This window comes from Primulina eburnea, chromosome 2 (assembly GCF_022965805.1).
Source record: "Primulina eburnea isolate SZY01 chromosome 2, ASM2296580v1, whole genome shotgun sequence".
Taxonomy (NCBI): Eukaryota; Viridiplantae; Streptophyta; class Magnoliopsida; order Lamiales; family Gesneriaceae; genus Primulina; species Primulina eburnea.
The window spans coordinates 14,633,170-14,648,310 of NC_133102.1; the positions used below are offsets into that span (position 1 = coordinate 14,633,170).

Below are 15,141 nucleotides of genomic sequence, written 5' to 3' on the forward strand. Positions count from 1 at the left end.
GTTCTTTTATATGTAGATTATCGAGATATAGAGGATGTAATGTCCCGAAAATTTAAAGGGTCACGTAAACCACATGCATGCAAGTTATTAAATTTCTTTGGTATTTTATTAAATTGTTTTAAAGTTTTAAATGCATTTTTATTTCGTTAATTTGGGTTTAAATATTTTTATGCATTTTATGCATAATTCATGCATGGTAGAATTTAATTAATGAAATTTTAAAGGATCATGCATTAAAGATTTTTAAGTTTTATTTTGCGCTCGAACGAGGAACGGAGACCGGAGAATTTTCAGGAAAAACTATTTTATTACATGATTAATTTTTATTAATTAAAATAAGATGTTTTAAAGGTATTTTTCAAGAATTAGGATTTATTGGGTATTTTTACCCGCATGATTTTAATTTTTAACGATACGCAAAATTTATCGTATCGGGGGACTTTTTGAGTGTTCGGCTAATAATTTCAAAATATTTCCAATACGAAATATTTTTCGAGAGTGTGTTTAGAATTAACGGGCCTATTTTTAAGCTTATTGGACTTAAAATCCTTTTTATTTTAATTGAGGCTCATTAGTACACATTTTAATTAACCTAAACTATACTCAAACTAAACCTACATTTAATTTTCCACCCACCCATTTAAATTCAGCAGCCCCTCCACGTGAAGATAGCAGACTTTATCCCCTCCCTCAACCTCTTCTCTCAGTTTCAGCAACTTAGCAACTAGTTCCCTCGGCCATAGCATTTCCTTCAAAGAAATTTGTCTCCGGCGCTCGTTCTTCGATCTCCTCGCTTCTATAACATCTAAGGCATGCATTGTATCATTATTTCTGCATCATTCACGTCATATATGTGCTGTCATGTGTGTTATGTTTATGCATTTTTCGGTATTGGCACGGCAAAGCTTTTATGCTCTTGGTTTGGCACGAAATCCGTATTTTGTTGCATACATCTCACGTTTTTGTTACTATGGTGCAAGGGCTGTCGAATTAAGGTCCTAAGGTGCTGAACATGTTGAGGATCGAGATGGCTATAAGCTGGAGTCGAGACATTGAGAGCTGGTTGTAGGCCGAGAGTTGAGGTTTGAGGCGCTGTGTTGGTTGTGGGACTCGGTCTGGTGTATGGATCGGCGGAGGGCCTGGGGCTATGGTCTGGTGCGTGTCTACGGGTCCTAGGATGAGTCTCTTTATGGTGGTTCATGGCCTGGAGCGGCAGCCAAGAGGCTGAACAAAGAAAGCTGCGGCTGTGCAATTTGGGTTCACGTAGAGCAAGTCACGGCTGTGGGGTTTGGGGTGGCTGCTGGACGGGGCCAGGGCATGGGACAGTGTCTTGGGTCGTTCCTTATGGTCCTAGGGAGGGCCTGGTGGTGTTGGTTCAGGGCTGGGTTGGCTAGGGAAGGTGGCTGGACCAGCAAGCAACCAGCTGCACCAATGGGAGACGGGTTAGGCTAGTTACGGCTCTTGTTTGCTTTGGGGCTCAAGCATTAGTTCTGAGTTTGAAAGAGGTGTATCATGGTCTTAAGTTATGCCTAAGGGTTGGGTCTAGGGCCTGGTTCGGGTCCGGTTCGAGTCGGTTTAAGCATGAGAGTTGAATTAAGGAAAGATGGTGGCTAAGGCTTTCGGGTTAGCACATGCTGGAAATTCCAGCAGCTTGCTGGCCTATTATTCGAGTGTCTAAAGGTCTGGTTTTGAGGACCTTTTAGATGTTTTTAAGATATGACAAAAAGTTGGGAAAAATTCGGTTAAGTTTTGAGTCGATTCGGGTTAAAACCGGGACCCTGGTCGAAGTTTTAAAACGAATCGGTTAAGTTGTAAAATAAGCTCGAATTTACGTCTAGGAATGCTTATAAATATGTTTTGGGATATTTTTAGGAGTTTGGTAAGATTCAGATCAAAATAATGAGTTTTGGATTTATCCAGGATTTAGACGCCGCACGAAACGTTAATTAAAGAATTAATTGAAACGCCAAGATTTAGGCTTAGTAAAATTATAGAAAATTATATTTAAGCTTAAATAATTATTAGAAGTCTATGTTTTTAATTTGGGAATTTTATGTTAAAGTTTGATTTAATTCGGGATTAAAGCGCATTATTATGTTATAATTAAGGATAAATTTAAAGGTCATCGATTTAAGCCAAATAAAAATATGAGAAAATTCTTGTAGGCTTAAATAATTATTTGGGAAACGTTAGAGTCGTTGGAATTGAGAAAAGGTCACAAACGTGAAATTTTACGTCTAGGGGTGAAACAATAATTTTTGGGTTTTCAGGGGCAAAATGGTCATTTTGCATCCGGTGTGAGATTTTGGACCGGCAGCGCCCTGAGCACATTTTATCATGATTTAAATGTTTATGCATCACATTTATGAGTTTTACGCAATTATGATAAATACGGTGCATGCTTGGTTTAAAGGAAAAAGTTACGTATATGCATGTTTTTATTAAGTGATGATTATGATGCTCTTTTTGAAGGATGTGATTTGGTTGTGACTGACGATGTATATGTATACGATGATATGAGTTATGATGAGCTGAGGCCCGGGCTCAGTGGACGGGTAATGCGGTCGCTGATGTCCCTCGTCGCCGGGTACCACGGTTACATGTAGATGGATCCATCGATAGAGCTGATACGAAAGTCACAACTAATGAACTGAATTCAATTAAAAATGAAATGTTTACGTATATGATGACATGAGATGACATGCTTTAACACGTATATGTTGATACGATGATACATGCTATGATTATTATCATGTTTTGAAAGGATACGACACGTATACATATATGATGACATGAGATGACATGATTTTAATACGATATGGTTTTACATGACACGTATACGTATATGATGACATGAGATGTCATGATTTTAGTACGATATTATTTTACACGACACGTTTACGTTATGCTTTTAAGTTCATGAAAGATATGTTGAGTATGATATTTTTCACTGATGTGTGCTATGTATATGTACTTGTTATTCCTGGTACAGGTGTGTTGAGTCTTTAGACTCACTAGGCATGTGTGATGAAGGTGAGCTTAATGATGAGGAGAGTGGAGGTGCCGTACTCTGAGTAGGCAGACCTGGTAAGGTGACACGACCCGAGGACCACATGTTTTCCGCATTACGATTTATGAGATTGAGAAAAGATGAATATTTTCATACGTTGATGATTTTAAGAATTTTATACGTTTATGTTTACGTATGGTTTTAGACGAGTTGGGTTATTTTAAACTGCGCTATTTTTAATGACAAATAAAAGAACATTTTTAAATATTATATTTTTCTATTACGATTTTTACTCCTTTACGTTTACGTTTGATGTTAGTCATTTTAAACTGTGATATTTTTACGGTCAGATAATTACGATTATTTTAAATGTTATTTCGAAAATACGAACTTTTATTAAAAAAAAAATTTATTCCGCACTTTTTAAAACGAGTGAGAAGTTACAGAGGATCCAATGTACATATGTGATTTTTGTGGTGCGATGTTCTGGTATAAAGAAAGGTTATGTCGAAGTTATAAATCAAGAATTCCTAAGTACTCTCTATGTTGTATGCAAGGAAAAATACAACTTCCTTCTTCAAAAAAACCTCCTCAAGTATTGCATGATTTATTGAACGGAGTGGGTGATAAGAGCAAACATTTTCTTGAGAGCATCCGATCATACAATAATATGTTTTGCTTCACGTCGATGGGTGGGAAGATAGATTCAAGTTTAAATCGCGGCGGCTCCCCTCCAATTTTTAAACTTCATGGTCAGAATTATCATTTAATTGGAAGCCTGCTTCCATGTGAAGGTACATCCCGAAGTTTGCTTAGCTGTATATTTACGACACAGAAAACAAAATTCCAAATCGGATTTATGTTGTTAGGTATATCTTATAATCTATTTATTATATTAAATATACCATATTTTCTATTTTTTGTTCTAGAATTTAATTTTTATTTAATCGAAATAATTTTTCAGACAAAATAACGACACAACAAATCTGCATTTAGAGATTATTTAGAGATTGTTTCTAATTTGAGGGCAATGTTAGATTAAAACAATGTTTTGGTCGAGTGTTTTAGGATGACCAAAGAAAAAATGATGGTAGAAGGACGATCTGATGTGAAATTAAAGTTGATTGATAGAAGAAGTGGGGACGGAAGGAGATATAATCTTCCATCTGCTTCTGAGGTTGCTGCATTAATTGTGGGAGATTTCGATGAGTCTTTGGGCAACCGAGATATTTTAGTAGAAACTAAAACGAGGCAACTTAAACGTATAAACGAGTTGAATCCTGCGTATCTTGCTCTCCAATATCCTATACTTTTTCCATATGGTGAGGATGGTTATAGAGAAGATATTCCGTTTTCAGAATCTAAGTCAAGTGTTGGAGGAAGAAAAAAGGTGAGTCTAAGAGAATTTCTTGCTTATCGACTGCATGATAGAGATTTTGAATTTTCGAGAAGGCTATTTCAACAATTCATTGTTGATGCATACACAATGGTTGAATTTGCAAGGTTGACATATATTCGGATGCATAAAAAACAATTGAGATGTGAAATGTACAAAGGTCTTCATGATGCGCTTTTGCATGGTGAAACAAATGCATCTACACAAGGAAGACGTAGTATCTTGCCTTCTTCTTTTACTGGATGGGCAAGATATATGATTTAGAACTATCAAGATGCAATGGCTAAATGTAAATGGGCCGGTTACCCAGATTTGTTTATCACATGAAATCCAAAATGGCCATAAATTGTGAGATTTATCGATCACTATGGGTTGAGGGCTGAATACCGTCCAGATTTTGTTTGAAAAATCTTTAAAATGAAGCTGGATGCCTTGATTAAAGATCTTCGAAAGAATAAAATATTTCGAAATGTTAAAGCAGGTAAAAAAAATAATTTCTTTGTAATTATATATAATGTACTACTATTTAGGATTTTAACAAAATTAATATATTTTATAAAATATAATTGATTCTTATTCTCATATTGTTAGCAATATACACTGTGGAATTCCAAAAGCGAGGATTAATGCACGCCCACATTTTGCTTTTCCTCTGTAAAGAAGACAAATATACAGCAGCAGAGGCAATAGATCATATCATTTCTGCTAAAATTCTTGATGAAAAAATGATCATGTTTATTATGGTGCAGTACGGGATCTAATGATGCATGATCCATGTGGCGAAACAAGAAAGAACTCTCCATGCATGTCTAGCGGTCGTTGTACAAAGCATTTTCCTAAAAAGTTCATTGAAGTGACATCAATTGACGAGGATGGATACCCAAGTTATAGACGCAAAGATAATGGGCGAACATTTATCAAGAATGGTGTTAATCTGGATAACATATTTGTTGTTCCCCATATTCGTTATTTGTTAATTCGGTACGGAGCCCATATGAATGTAGAATGGTGCAATCAATCTCGAGCTATCAAATATTTGTTCAAGTACATAAATAAAGGACATGATCGTGTGACTGCCTCATTATATAAGAGCTCGGATGATGATAGTTTAGGGAAAAATGTTGATGAAGTTAATATGTACTACGACTGCAGATATATTTCACCGAGTGAGGCTGCATGGAGAATTTTTTGATTTGATATTCAATACAGAGATCCACCTGTCGAGCGTCTGAGCTTTCATCTTCCGAATAAACAAAATATTAATTTTTCAGATTCAAATGAAATCAGTACTGTTCACCAGAGCAGGTTTCTTGCTTGGATGGAAGCTAATAAGAAATATTCAGAGGCAAGAGAATTAACATATGCTGAATTACCAATGAAGTTTGTTTGGAAGAAAGAAACACGAGAATTCGTTCCCCGAAAACAGAGATTTTCAATCGGACGCATATTTTACGTTCCTCCCGGTTGTGGGGAAATGTAAAATTTAAGATGTCTTCTCAATGTAAACTGTGGCGCCACGTGCTATGATGATATAACTTTTGTTAATGGTGTTCAATACAGTTCATTTCGCGATGCTTGATATGCATTAGGATTGTTGAATGATGACAAGGAATATATCGACGGCATTATTGAGGAAAGTCATTGGGCTTCAGCACAATCTTTGAGAGTTTTAATTGCTACTCTATTATCATCGAATTGTATCAGCCAACCTGAAGTTGTTTGGGAGTCATGTTAATGATATTTTATAAAAACGACGTAACTTGCTGCAACACCAAGGTATGCATGAATTAATAAATTTTTTATATATGTGTTTTTTTCAATATATAGAGATATATATATATATATATATATATATATATCTATTTTTCTTTTGTAGAATTGGAATTAAACGAGGATGAAATTAGAAGTTATGCATTGGTTGATATTGAAAAACTATTGCAAAGCTATGGAAAGAGTTTACGTGAATTCCAATCAATGCTTTTTCCCAGTGATCAATATTTTTGGTTTTCACCAAATAGACTAATATATGATGAGTTGCGGTTTGACAGAAGATCTTTGTCGCAACAACATGATAAACTCATTAATAATTTGAACTCCGAGAAACATGATACAATAATGAAAGCAGTTGTTTCAAATAAGGGAGGAGTATTCTTTGTATATGGATATGGAGGTACTGGAAAAACATTTTTCTGGAAGACTCTGTCTGCATACTTGAGATCGAAGGGGGAAATTGTCTTGAATGTGGCATCCAGTGGTATAGCATCTCTTCTACTGCCTAGTGGAAGAACTGCTCATTCCCGTTTTGCAATTCCATTTAATCCCAATGAAGAATCAACATGCAATATAAAACAAGGGAGTAATTTTGCAGAGCTTATTGTAAAATCTAAACTTATCATTTGGGATGAGGCTCCAATGACGCATAAGTTTTGTTTTGAAGCTTTGGATAAAAACATGAAAGATATAATGAGATTTGTCAATCCTTCAAGTCATCATTTGCCTTTTGGAGGCAAAACAGATGTTTTTGGTGGCGATCTTCGACAAACATTGCATGTTATTCCAAAAGGCAGTAGGCAAGATATTGTTCACGCCACTATCAATTCTTCATATCTTTGGAGACATTGTATAGTTTTGAGATTGACGAAAAATATGCGATTACAGAATTTAGGTTCTGATGAAGAATGTGCTAAAATCAAAAAAATTTCAGATTGGATCGCTAATTTAGGAGATGGAAAAATTGGAGAACAGAATGACTGTTATGCGACCATAGATATTCCTGATGAACTTTTGATCAAAGATTGCAATGATTCTATTGCAGCAATAGTTGAGAGTACGTATCCGTCTTTAGACAACAATTTCAACAATACTGCATATTTTCAGCAAAGAGCTATTTTGGCACCAACACTTGATGTCGTTCAGTCCATAAATGAATACATGATATCTCTAAACCATTTAGAAGGAAGGTTGTATTTAAGTTCTGATATGACGTGTCAGTCAGATAGAAATGTTGATCTGCTGAATGATTTGCATACCCTTGAATTCTTAAACGGAATAAGATGTTCTGGAGTACCGAAACATGAGTTAAATTTGAAGGTTGGAACTCCGGTTATGTTGCTGCGGAACATAGATCATTCTCTTGGATTATGCAATGGCACTAGATTGATCGTGACAAGGCTCGGAAACCATGTTTGGGAAGGACAAATTCTAACTGGAAGTAATGCAGGCCATAAAGTGCTTATTTCAATAATGTCATTGACGCCTTCTGATCCAAGACTTATTTTTAAATTTCAACGAAGACAGTGTCCTTTGTGTAACGATCATGGGCCATTAGGCTGAACCAAAAAAGGCATCGGCCCATACCCACGCACCACTACTGGTCATGGGTCGTTAGGATGGTCCAGCATGGGCCCACCGAAAGTGGTTCCTTTCGCCTTCCCCAACACTTGAACCCAGGACCTCCAGGCTTAAGTACCTAGATTCGTAAATGTTGGTACCAGTTGGGCTAGTAGAAAGTGAAATAGATTATGTAGGACTTTTCTAATGGCCCATGATCGTTACAAAAAAATTATATCATACGCAATGACAATAAACAAAAGTCAGGGGCAATTATTGTCTCATGTAGGACTTTTTTTGAAGAACCATATTTTTAATCATGGTCAGTTGTACGTTGCTGTATCCAGAGTTACGAATCATAAGGGTCTAAAAATTTTGATATGTGATGGTGATAGCAACCCAAAAAAATTAACAACAAATGTTGTATTTAAAGAAGTTTTTCAAAATTTATAATTTGTTTTTATTTTCTAATTGTATGATCTATATTCATTTAGTTTATTGTTATTTTAATTTTAATTATTTATTCAAATGTGCATTCTTAAAAATTTTAATATTTAATAATATAAACTAAATATCTATACACAAGCAAATTTGTATGCTCAATTTAGTAAAATCACCCAAAATGAATTTGCTAAATGAGAAAATTATATATAATCTAAGTAACCTTTTAACATAATTAATTGTTATTGTATCATGTCAATTCGAGGCATTTTCAAATTTCAAATTAGATTATGACCCATTATTTAAATTAAAACCACATTATTTTTATTCTAGTTACTGTTTTGTATATAATACATAAATTTATATGTGTATATGATATAACTGATAAACACATTATTCCATTCATTGTTTAATATAAGTGTGATATTATTTTTCAGCCAAAATACAAAAATGGCTCTTTTATTCATGTTTCATTGTTAAGATCTATATGCATATAAAAACAATAGACATTTCAGTTTGTTAAACCGTCATTTTTATGTAGAAAGGAAACAAATTATCATACTTACTAATTTGTTCATTAATTAGAAAAAATAAATGTCTGTGCATCGCACGGGTGAAAAACTAGTTATGATAATAACAAAGTTGCATGAATCCGGCAAACATACGATCAAACATGGCGAGATTTTAAACAAAACTAATGATGAGACCTTTCAAAATTAAAAACCCTCATTTTGAATAAGATTCAAAACTAATATCAAGCCCGAAAAGGGGAATTAGAAAGGTGTTAATAATTTTCATGTCTTTCATCGGCAATGGGTGCATGATGAACGCTACCCGTGCCCGAGGCTCGGCTCATATTTTTGGGAGAGCCTTGGACACTTGAAAGTTGTGACATCCATTGATATAGTGATGTGAACTACGTGAAACTCCCATGATTTCGGCTCATATTATTGAGGGAACTCATGGCGACCATCCATTAAGGTTCAACATCGATGGGTAAGGCTTGACACGTAAAGATGAACGATGTCATATTATTGGATCCTAATCAAACGTGGGACAAAAGTTTACGTAAAGAGTTGCATGGAAATGCAATTGGAAACTATATTTTAGAAAATATGATTGTCTGATATTATTCGGGATCATAATTTGCTAATTGGACCTTACGTACTTATTGAGGAAAAGAGTTTCCCGTTTTCACTAGAGGGGGTAGTGAAAGATGTCAAAACAGTGGGAGTGAAAATTTATGAAGTAAAAGTCCATATTTTATATCTTACTAAATATTTTAAAATAGTAATTAACATTTATCTGTTCTTACTTTTCAGTACAAATTTTGACAATATCTTCGATTCGCAACCTGTTATCTGCAATACTCGATAAACACGTTTTAACTGGACCTAATTACCTCAATTGGCTAAGAAATATGAAGATCGTCTTGAATTCGGAAAGGATAGCATATACACTTACTGAGTCGCCCCCTGTTGAGGCTCCGACTAGCTGCACTCCTGAGGAATTGTAGACTTACAAGGATAAATGTGACCATGACTTGCGAGCAAAGTGTTATATGCACGCTTTGATGAATGATGAGCTGCAGAGGCGTTTTGAGGATGTTAGAACTCAAACAACAAATTCAGGAGCTCCTAGATAAAGAGTTCATCTGCCCTAGTTTCTCACCATGGGGCGCACTAGTACTATTCGTAAAGAAGAAAGATGGGAGCATGAGACTGTGTATCGATTACCGAGAACTTAACAAGGTAACGATAAAAAACAAATACCCACTCCCAAGGATCGAGGACTTGTTGATCAGTTTCAGGGAGCTACAGTGTTCTCCAAGATAGATCTACAATCAGGGTATCATCAGCTGAAGGTAAAAGATACAGATGTTTATAAGACAGCCTTCAGAACTAGCTCAACTGGTACCAAAGTTGTGCCAAGTATCTATATGTCCAGGAGATCTTGGGTTCGACTCTGGGGAGGCACAAGCTCCAGTTCCTGGGCTAGAGAGTTCTATGAGTAATGACGCATGGGAAAGCCCATGAGAGAAAAGGCCCCAGTGGGAACCCAAGATGGGACAAGGCCCCCGAGGGAGCCCAAGATCGGGATAGCCCATGGTCGTTACAAAAAAAGACGCCTTTTTTTGTAATGCACATGGGCTGTTCCCGGTTGGACTGATGCAACACGGTTATCCCATTACCCATTACTCATAGAACTTCTCCAGCCCAGGCACTGGAGTTTTTGCCTTCCCCAGGATTAGAACCCAAGACCTCCTGGACTTATATAGATCTTGGCAGCAATCTTGGTACCAGTTGAGCTAGTAGTAGTTTGATATTTCAGTTATTTCAGTGAGGCCGGACTGGATTTGGAGTTTTGAGATAGAATTTAAGATTCGAGCAATATTTCCAGAAGTTAATTTAGCTAGCAAGTAAGTTCATTTAAGTTAGTAAGAAGGTTTGAGGATTTAATTTAAGTTACTTGAGGTGAGTAGAAAATAAGCTCATTTAAGTTGCATAATTAAGGGGTTAGCTCACTAAATTAATTATAGGATTAGTAAAGTTTTTAAGGGTTATTAATTCAATAGATAATTATTTTTCCTTTCCTTTTATTTAGTGAATTTCGGCCACCCCCTTAGACTATTAAACAATTCATTTTCCTTGCCACATTTGACCCTTTCTTGTATTTAATTAGGAAGATAATTCTTTGATCTTTCTAGCACCATTTAATGATCTAATTAGCATTATCCTATCCTAGTCTAGCATGTAAAAATCGGCCATCACCATTCTAGAAACACCCAACATAGACTTGATATCAAACAACCATTCAAAATTCAAAAAAAAGGGAGACTTGGTCAAACATTGAACCCCTTTATTATTGGATCTCCCCCTCACTCTCCTAACCATCATTCCCCCTCCCTCATTCAAGAAATTCAGAGTATTTTTCAGTAGAAAAACCGTGGGACTTCAGTAGGAAGCAAGGGAGGAAAATCGAGAGTAAAGAAAACAAGAGAAGCGCTCCACCTCCTCCGTGCCGCGTCGTCTTCGTTTCGTTCGTTTTCTTTCGAAACGAAACCAGGCATGTCTAGATTTCTTTCAAACCTCAATCAAGTCATATTATCAATTATTTTTCAGTATATGATCATGTTTTATCAAGCAAAAACCGAGATACATGTCAAAACATTTTGAAACAACACATGCAGAATTTTGGATTTTTCCTTGGCAAGCTTCACGGTTTCTTTTGGTTTGTGAGTTTCGGGTATTGGATCGACTCCAGGCTCCCAAGGCGACTTATATACATGTAATAGGATGCATTAGGACCACATTTGTCCATCGGTTTCACCCCATGCTCGCTGGAAAGCAAGAAATGACAGCAACACCATTTGTGTCCCTTTTTGAGTTCGAAAATTTCAGTTTTGCTGTGAAGGAGAAAGGATCTGATCTTGGCTGCCCCAAGGGCCTATAGCCATGGTTAGATCACTCCCCTAGCTTGTCTAAGACGAGACTAAGTCACCCTTTTGGTGGCTTGGTCCAGGGCTCATCGATTTTTACGCAAAACATCAAAACAGCCCCCTCCCCTTCTCGCCCCTTCGGTTGGACAGCACTTGTGCTTCGGGTTTGGTTGGTTTGGTGTGGATCTTGGTTGGCCTATGGCCCTTAGCCACGGTTCATACCATGCCGAGCGACACAAGACATCGATCAAAGCAAGACACTACACACGCATGCACGCAAGTCTCGGTTGGACCCTTCGAGTGGGTGCTGGAATGATTCGAGTTGTGGCTGGCCTAGGGCCCTTAGCCATGGTTCAACTCATTCCTTGGGATGTTGGTAAGAGTCTCTGGTCGGTGGTTCACGCCCCCAATGGCCGATAGTCTCGAAAACAACACAAGATTCGCGATTGTACAGCTGCTGGAAATTACAGCAAGTTGTTGTGTCGGTTAGGATGCTCGTTTGAGTTCTTGGTTGGCTTTTAGCCTATGGTCTTGAACTGGACAGTGCCTCATCGAGTTAGGAAGGTCGTGTTTTTGACCGTTCGTGATTCGGATCATTTTTGAGGTCGTACGAGAATTTACGGTGCGATGTGCCAAATTGACTCTCGAAAGAGCGTTTCATGTTTTGGCCTCCATTTCACTTAGATTTTGACCCTCATCATTTTAGAAGCATTACTTCAGTATTTTAATCGTATTTTAATCATGACTATACGTCGGTTCAGTGTCGGTTCAGGTTGGTTCGTTGTCATGATTAAATACGAAGTCATTAGGCATCATAGTCGCATTTTTGAAATTTAAAGCGCATAGTTGGCCAAGTCTAAGCTATTGCATAATTTTCATGACATATTTAGGTTGCAGCGAGCCTGGGAGCAATCCAATCCAGTTGGTAAAATTACAGGATTTTTTCATTATGCCATTTAATTATATTACGTGCATGAAATAGGAAAAATGCTTATTTTTTAGATTTATGCGATATTGCTTGTGGTCAATTCACTGTTATGGGAGCACTATTATACTCGGTCGCCAGTGACCGATCAGTTCAGTTTGGTACCACCCGGTCGCCAGTGACCGGCCATCTCAGTTCAGTTTTATACTCCCCGGTAGCCAGTTACCGATCAGTTCAGTTCAGTGCAGGGGCCACAGGCGTAGACCATAAACTCAACAGAAAATTTTTACCAGTTATTTCAGTACAGGGCTCCAAGGAGCAAACATTTTTACTATGATTTCAGTTCAGTTATGCACGTAATATAATTGCTCAGTACAAGTTATTTTCAGTATGCCTCATGACATGATATTTTATCCATGCAAGTTATATTTTACTCGTTACCTACGATATATGCATGCTGAGTCTTTAGGCTCACTAGACTTGATTGTTGTAGGTAACGATGAGGTCAGGGCCGAGGGCGGGGACCGATGAGCCAGCTTGGGTCGGCAGTAGTGGCACCCGAGGACCTCAGTTCAGCATTTATTATTTTATTCCGCAAACAATTTTTATCAGTTGTTGGATATTCTTAAATTGTTATTTCGCAAACAAATATTTTCTTCCGCTGTCATCTTGGATATCAAACTTTGTTTATCAGTTTAATTATGAACGAGACATTTTAATTATTTAAAAAGAAAATTTTTAATTTTCCCCAAATTTTCAAGCGAGGATTTTAGGGCCTTTACAGTTGGTATCAGAGCGGTGGTTCTGTATAAGGTTACACTACTACTGACCACGAGAAGCTCACGAAGCCACGTCCTCGGTCTGTAAGTTTTATATTTCAGCATTTTATTTAAAGCATGAATTATTTTGAAAGCATGCTTCAATGAAATAATTTCGACCAGATTTTCAGTATTTCAGTGTTCATTTAAAATAAATTATGGAATTATGCATGTTAGTTACGTATGGGTTATGTTGGAACAGTATGCCCCCTAGACGTCAAGTAGGACGCCCGAGAGGTGGTGGCGAGCACCGTCGCGAGGACGATGACGATCAGAGACAAGAGAGGCAAACACCTCCTCCTCCTCCTCCACCTCCACCACCGCCCCCACCTGACATGAGTGCCCAGATGCTAGCTGGGATGACACAGTTCTTCGCACAGTTTGCGGGGAACAATGCTGTGGTGACTAGGCCGACAGGGCCAGAGGCTGTTTACGAGCGATTCATGAAGATGCGTCCAAAGGAGTTTTCTGGGACGTCTGACCCCATGATCGCCGAGGGATGGATCAAATCCCTCGAGGTCATCTTCGAGTTTATGGAACTGGGAGACGCAGATCGAGTCCGATGTGCCACCTATCTGTTCACTGGAGACGCCCGCTTATGGTGGGAATGAGCGTCAGTAGCCCTGAACTTGGCTACACTTTCATGGACACGCTTTACGGAGGTTTTCTACTTCAAGTATTTTGCGGAGGAAGTTCGCACCAGGTTGACCACCGAGTTCATGAGTTTGAGACAGGGGGATATGACGGTTACGGAGTTCATCCGTAAGTTCGAGAGGGGCTGCCACTTTGTGCCCCTGATCGCGAATGATGCCAAGGCCAAGTTGATGCATTTCCTGGTGGGTTTACGGCCGATCTTGCACCGGGATGTTAGGGTGTCTGACCCTGCTACTTATGAGATTGTTGTCTCCAAAGCCCTAGCCGCAGATCAGGATCTGCGGGATATTGAGAGGGATCGCCAGGGCAAGCGCCAGTCCAGGTACTACACCGCCCCCCTCCTCATCAGCATCAGCAGCAGAATAAGAGGCGTTTTCATGGACCGCCGAGAAACAGAGGCCAGCAGCAGCGGGGACGCCCAGCCCCGAGGACTTATGAGCACCCAGTCTGTCCCAGGTGCTCACGCCGCCATCCTGGAGCATGTATGTCTGCCTCAAGAAAGTGCTTCAAGTGTGGCAGTCCAGACCACATGTTGCTGCAGTGCCCCCAGAGGAATCTGCCTACTCAAGGCAGAGTTTTTGCTCTTCATTCCGCGGAAACAAACCCGGAGACTATGTTATTGACAGGGAGAATTTTTATATCTGGTTCCGCTACCAAGGCCTTGATAGATTCAGGGCCCACTCACTCGTTTATTTCGGAGGTCTTTGCAAATTTTCTCAAGATCAAGACCATTGGGCTAGACATAGCATTTTCAGTAGTGTTGCCGTCAGGCGAGGAGATGGCAGCTACCAATGTTATCCAAGATATAGACCTGGAGCTGCACGTTGTTTATGCGGATCTGATCGTGCTACCGATGCCGGAATTTGACATTATCCTAGGGATGGACTGGCTATTGAAGAACAGAGTGTTGATAGACTTCCAGCGGAGATCTGTCCTCGTCCGACCGCCTAGAATGGAGCAGTTCTTATTTGAGTCGGACATGTACTTTCCTTTACCGCGCATTATTCCATATATTCAAGCTAGGAAGCTCATGCATAGAGGGTGTCGGTCATTTCTAGCGACCTTTTTATCTGTCCCCGAGGAACCCAGCCAGTCAGCCTCCGATGTTCCGATTGTCAGAGATTTCTT

General features: G+C 38.4%; 2 protein-coding genes and 1 long non-coding RNA gene across 3 annotated transcripts; all 3 read left to right on the top strand.

Annotated features, from left to right (window-relative positions):
• Nucleotides 1-291: 291 nt before the first annotated feature.
• LOC140824604 (uncharacterized) lies at nt 292-3,212 on the top strand. Its single transcript, XR_012116392.1, has 2 exons — nt 292-810; nt 3,034-3,212. It is a non-coding gene; the product is annotated as an uncharacterized lncRNA (long non-coding RNA).
• Nucleotides 3,213-4,097: 885 nt separating this feature from the next.
• LOC140824136 (uncharacterized) lies at nt 4,098-4,670 on the top strand. Its single transcript, XM_073185735.1, has one exon. It carries the CDS (start codon nt 4,098-4,100, stop codon nt 4,668-4,670), a length of 573 nt encoding a protein of 190 aa, XP_073041836.1.
• A 1,851-nt stretch (nt 4,671-6,521) lies between these two features.
• LOC140824137 (uncharacterized) lies at nt 6,522-8,189 on the top strand. Its single transcript, XM_073185736.1, has 2 exons — nt 6,522-7,651; nt 7,934-8,189. The coding sequence occupies exons 1-2, from the start codon at nt 6,522-6,524 to the stop codon at nt 8,187-8,189; spliced, it is 1,386 nt and encodes a 461-aa protein (XP_073041837.1).
• The last annotated feature ends 6,952 nt before the right edge of the window (nt 8,190-15,141 follow it).

What these genes read in the sequence shown, in the direction of transcription:
- LOC140824136 (XM_073185735.1), top strand. Translation starts at nt 4,098, where the DNA reads ATGGTAGAAGGACGATCTGATGTGAAATTAAAGTTGATTGATAGAAGA.
- LOC140824137 (XM_073185736.1), top strand. Translation starts at nt 6,522, where the DNA reads ATGAAAGCAGTTGTTTCAAATAAGGGAGGAGTATTCTTTGTATATGGA. An exon ending in AAAGTGCTTATTTCAATAAT is followed by an intron (nt 7,652 to 7,933) that starts GTCATTGACGCC and finishes TAGATTATGTAG; the next exon opens with GACTTTTCTAATGGCCCATG.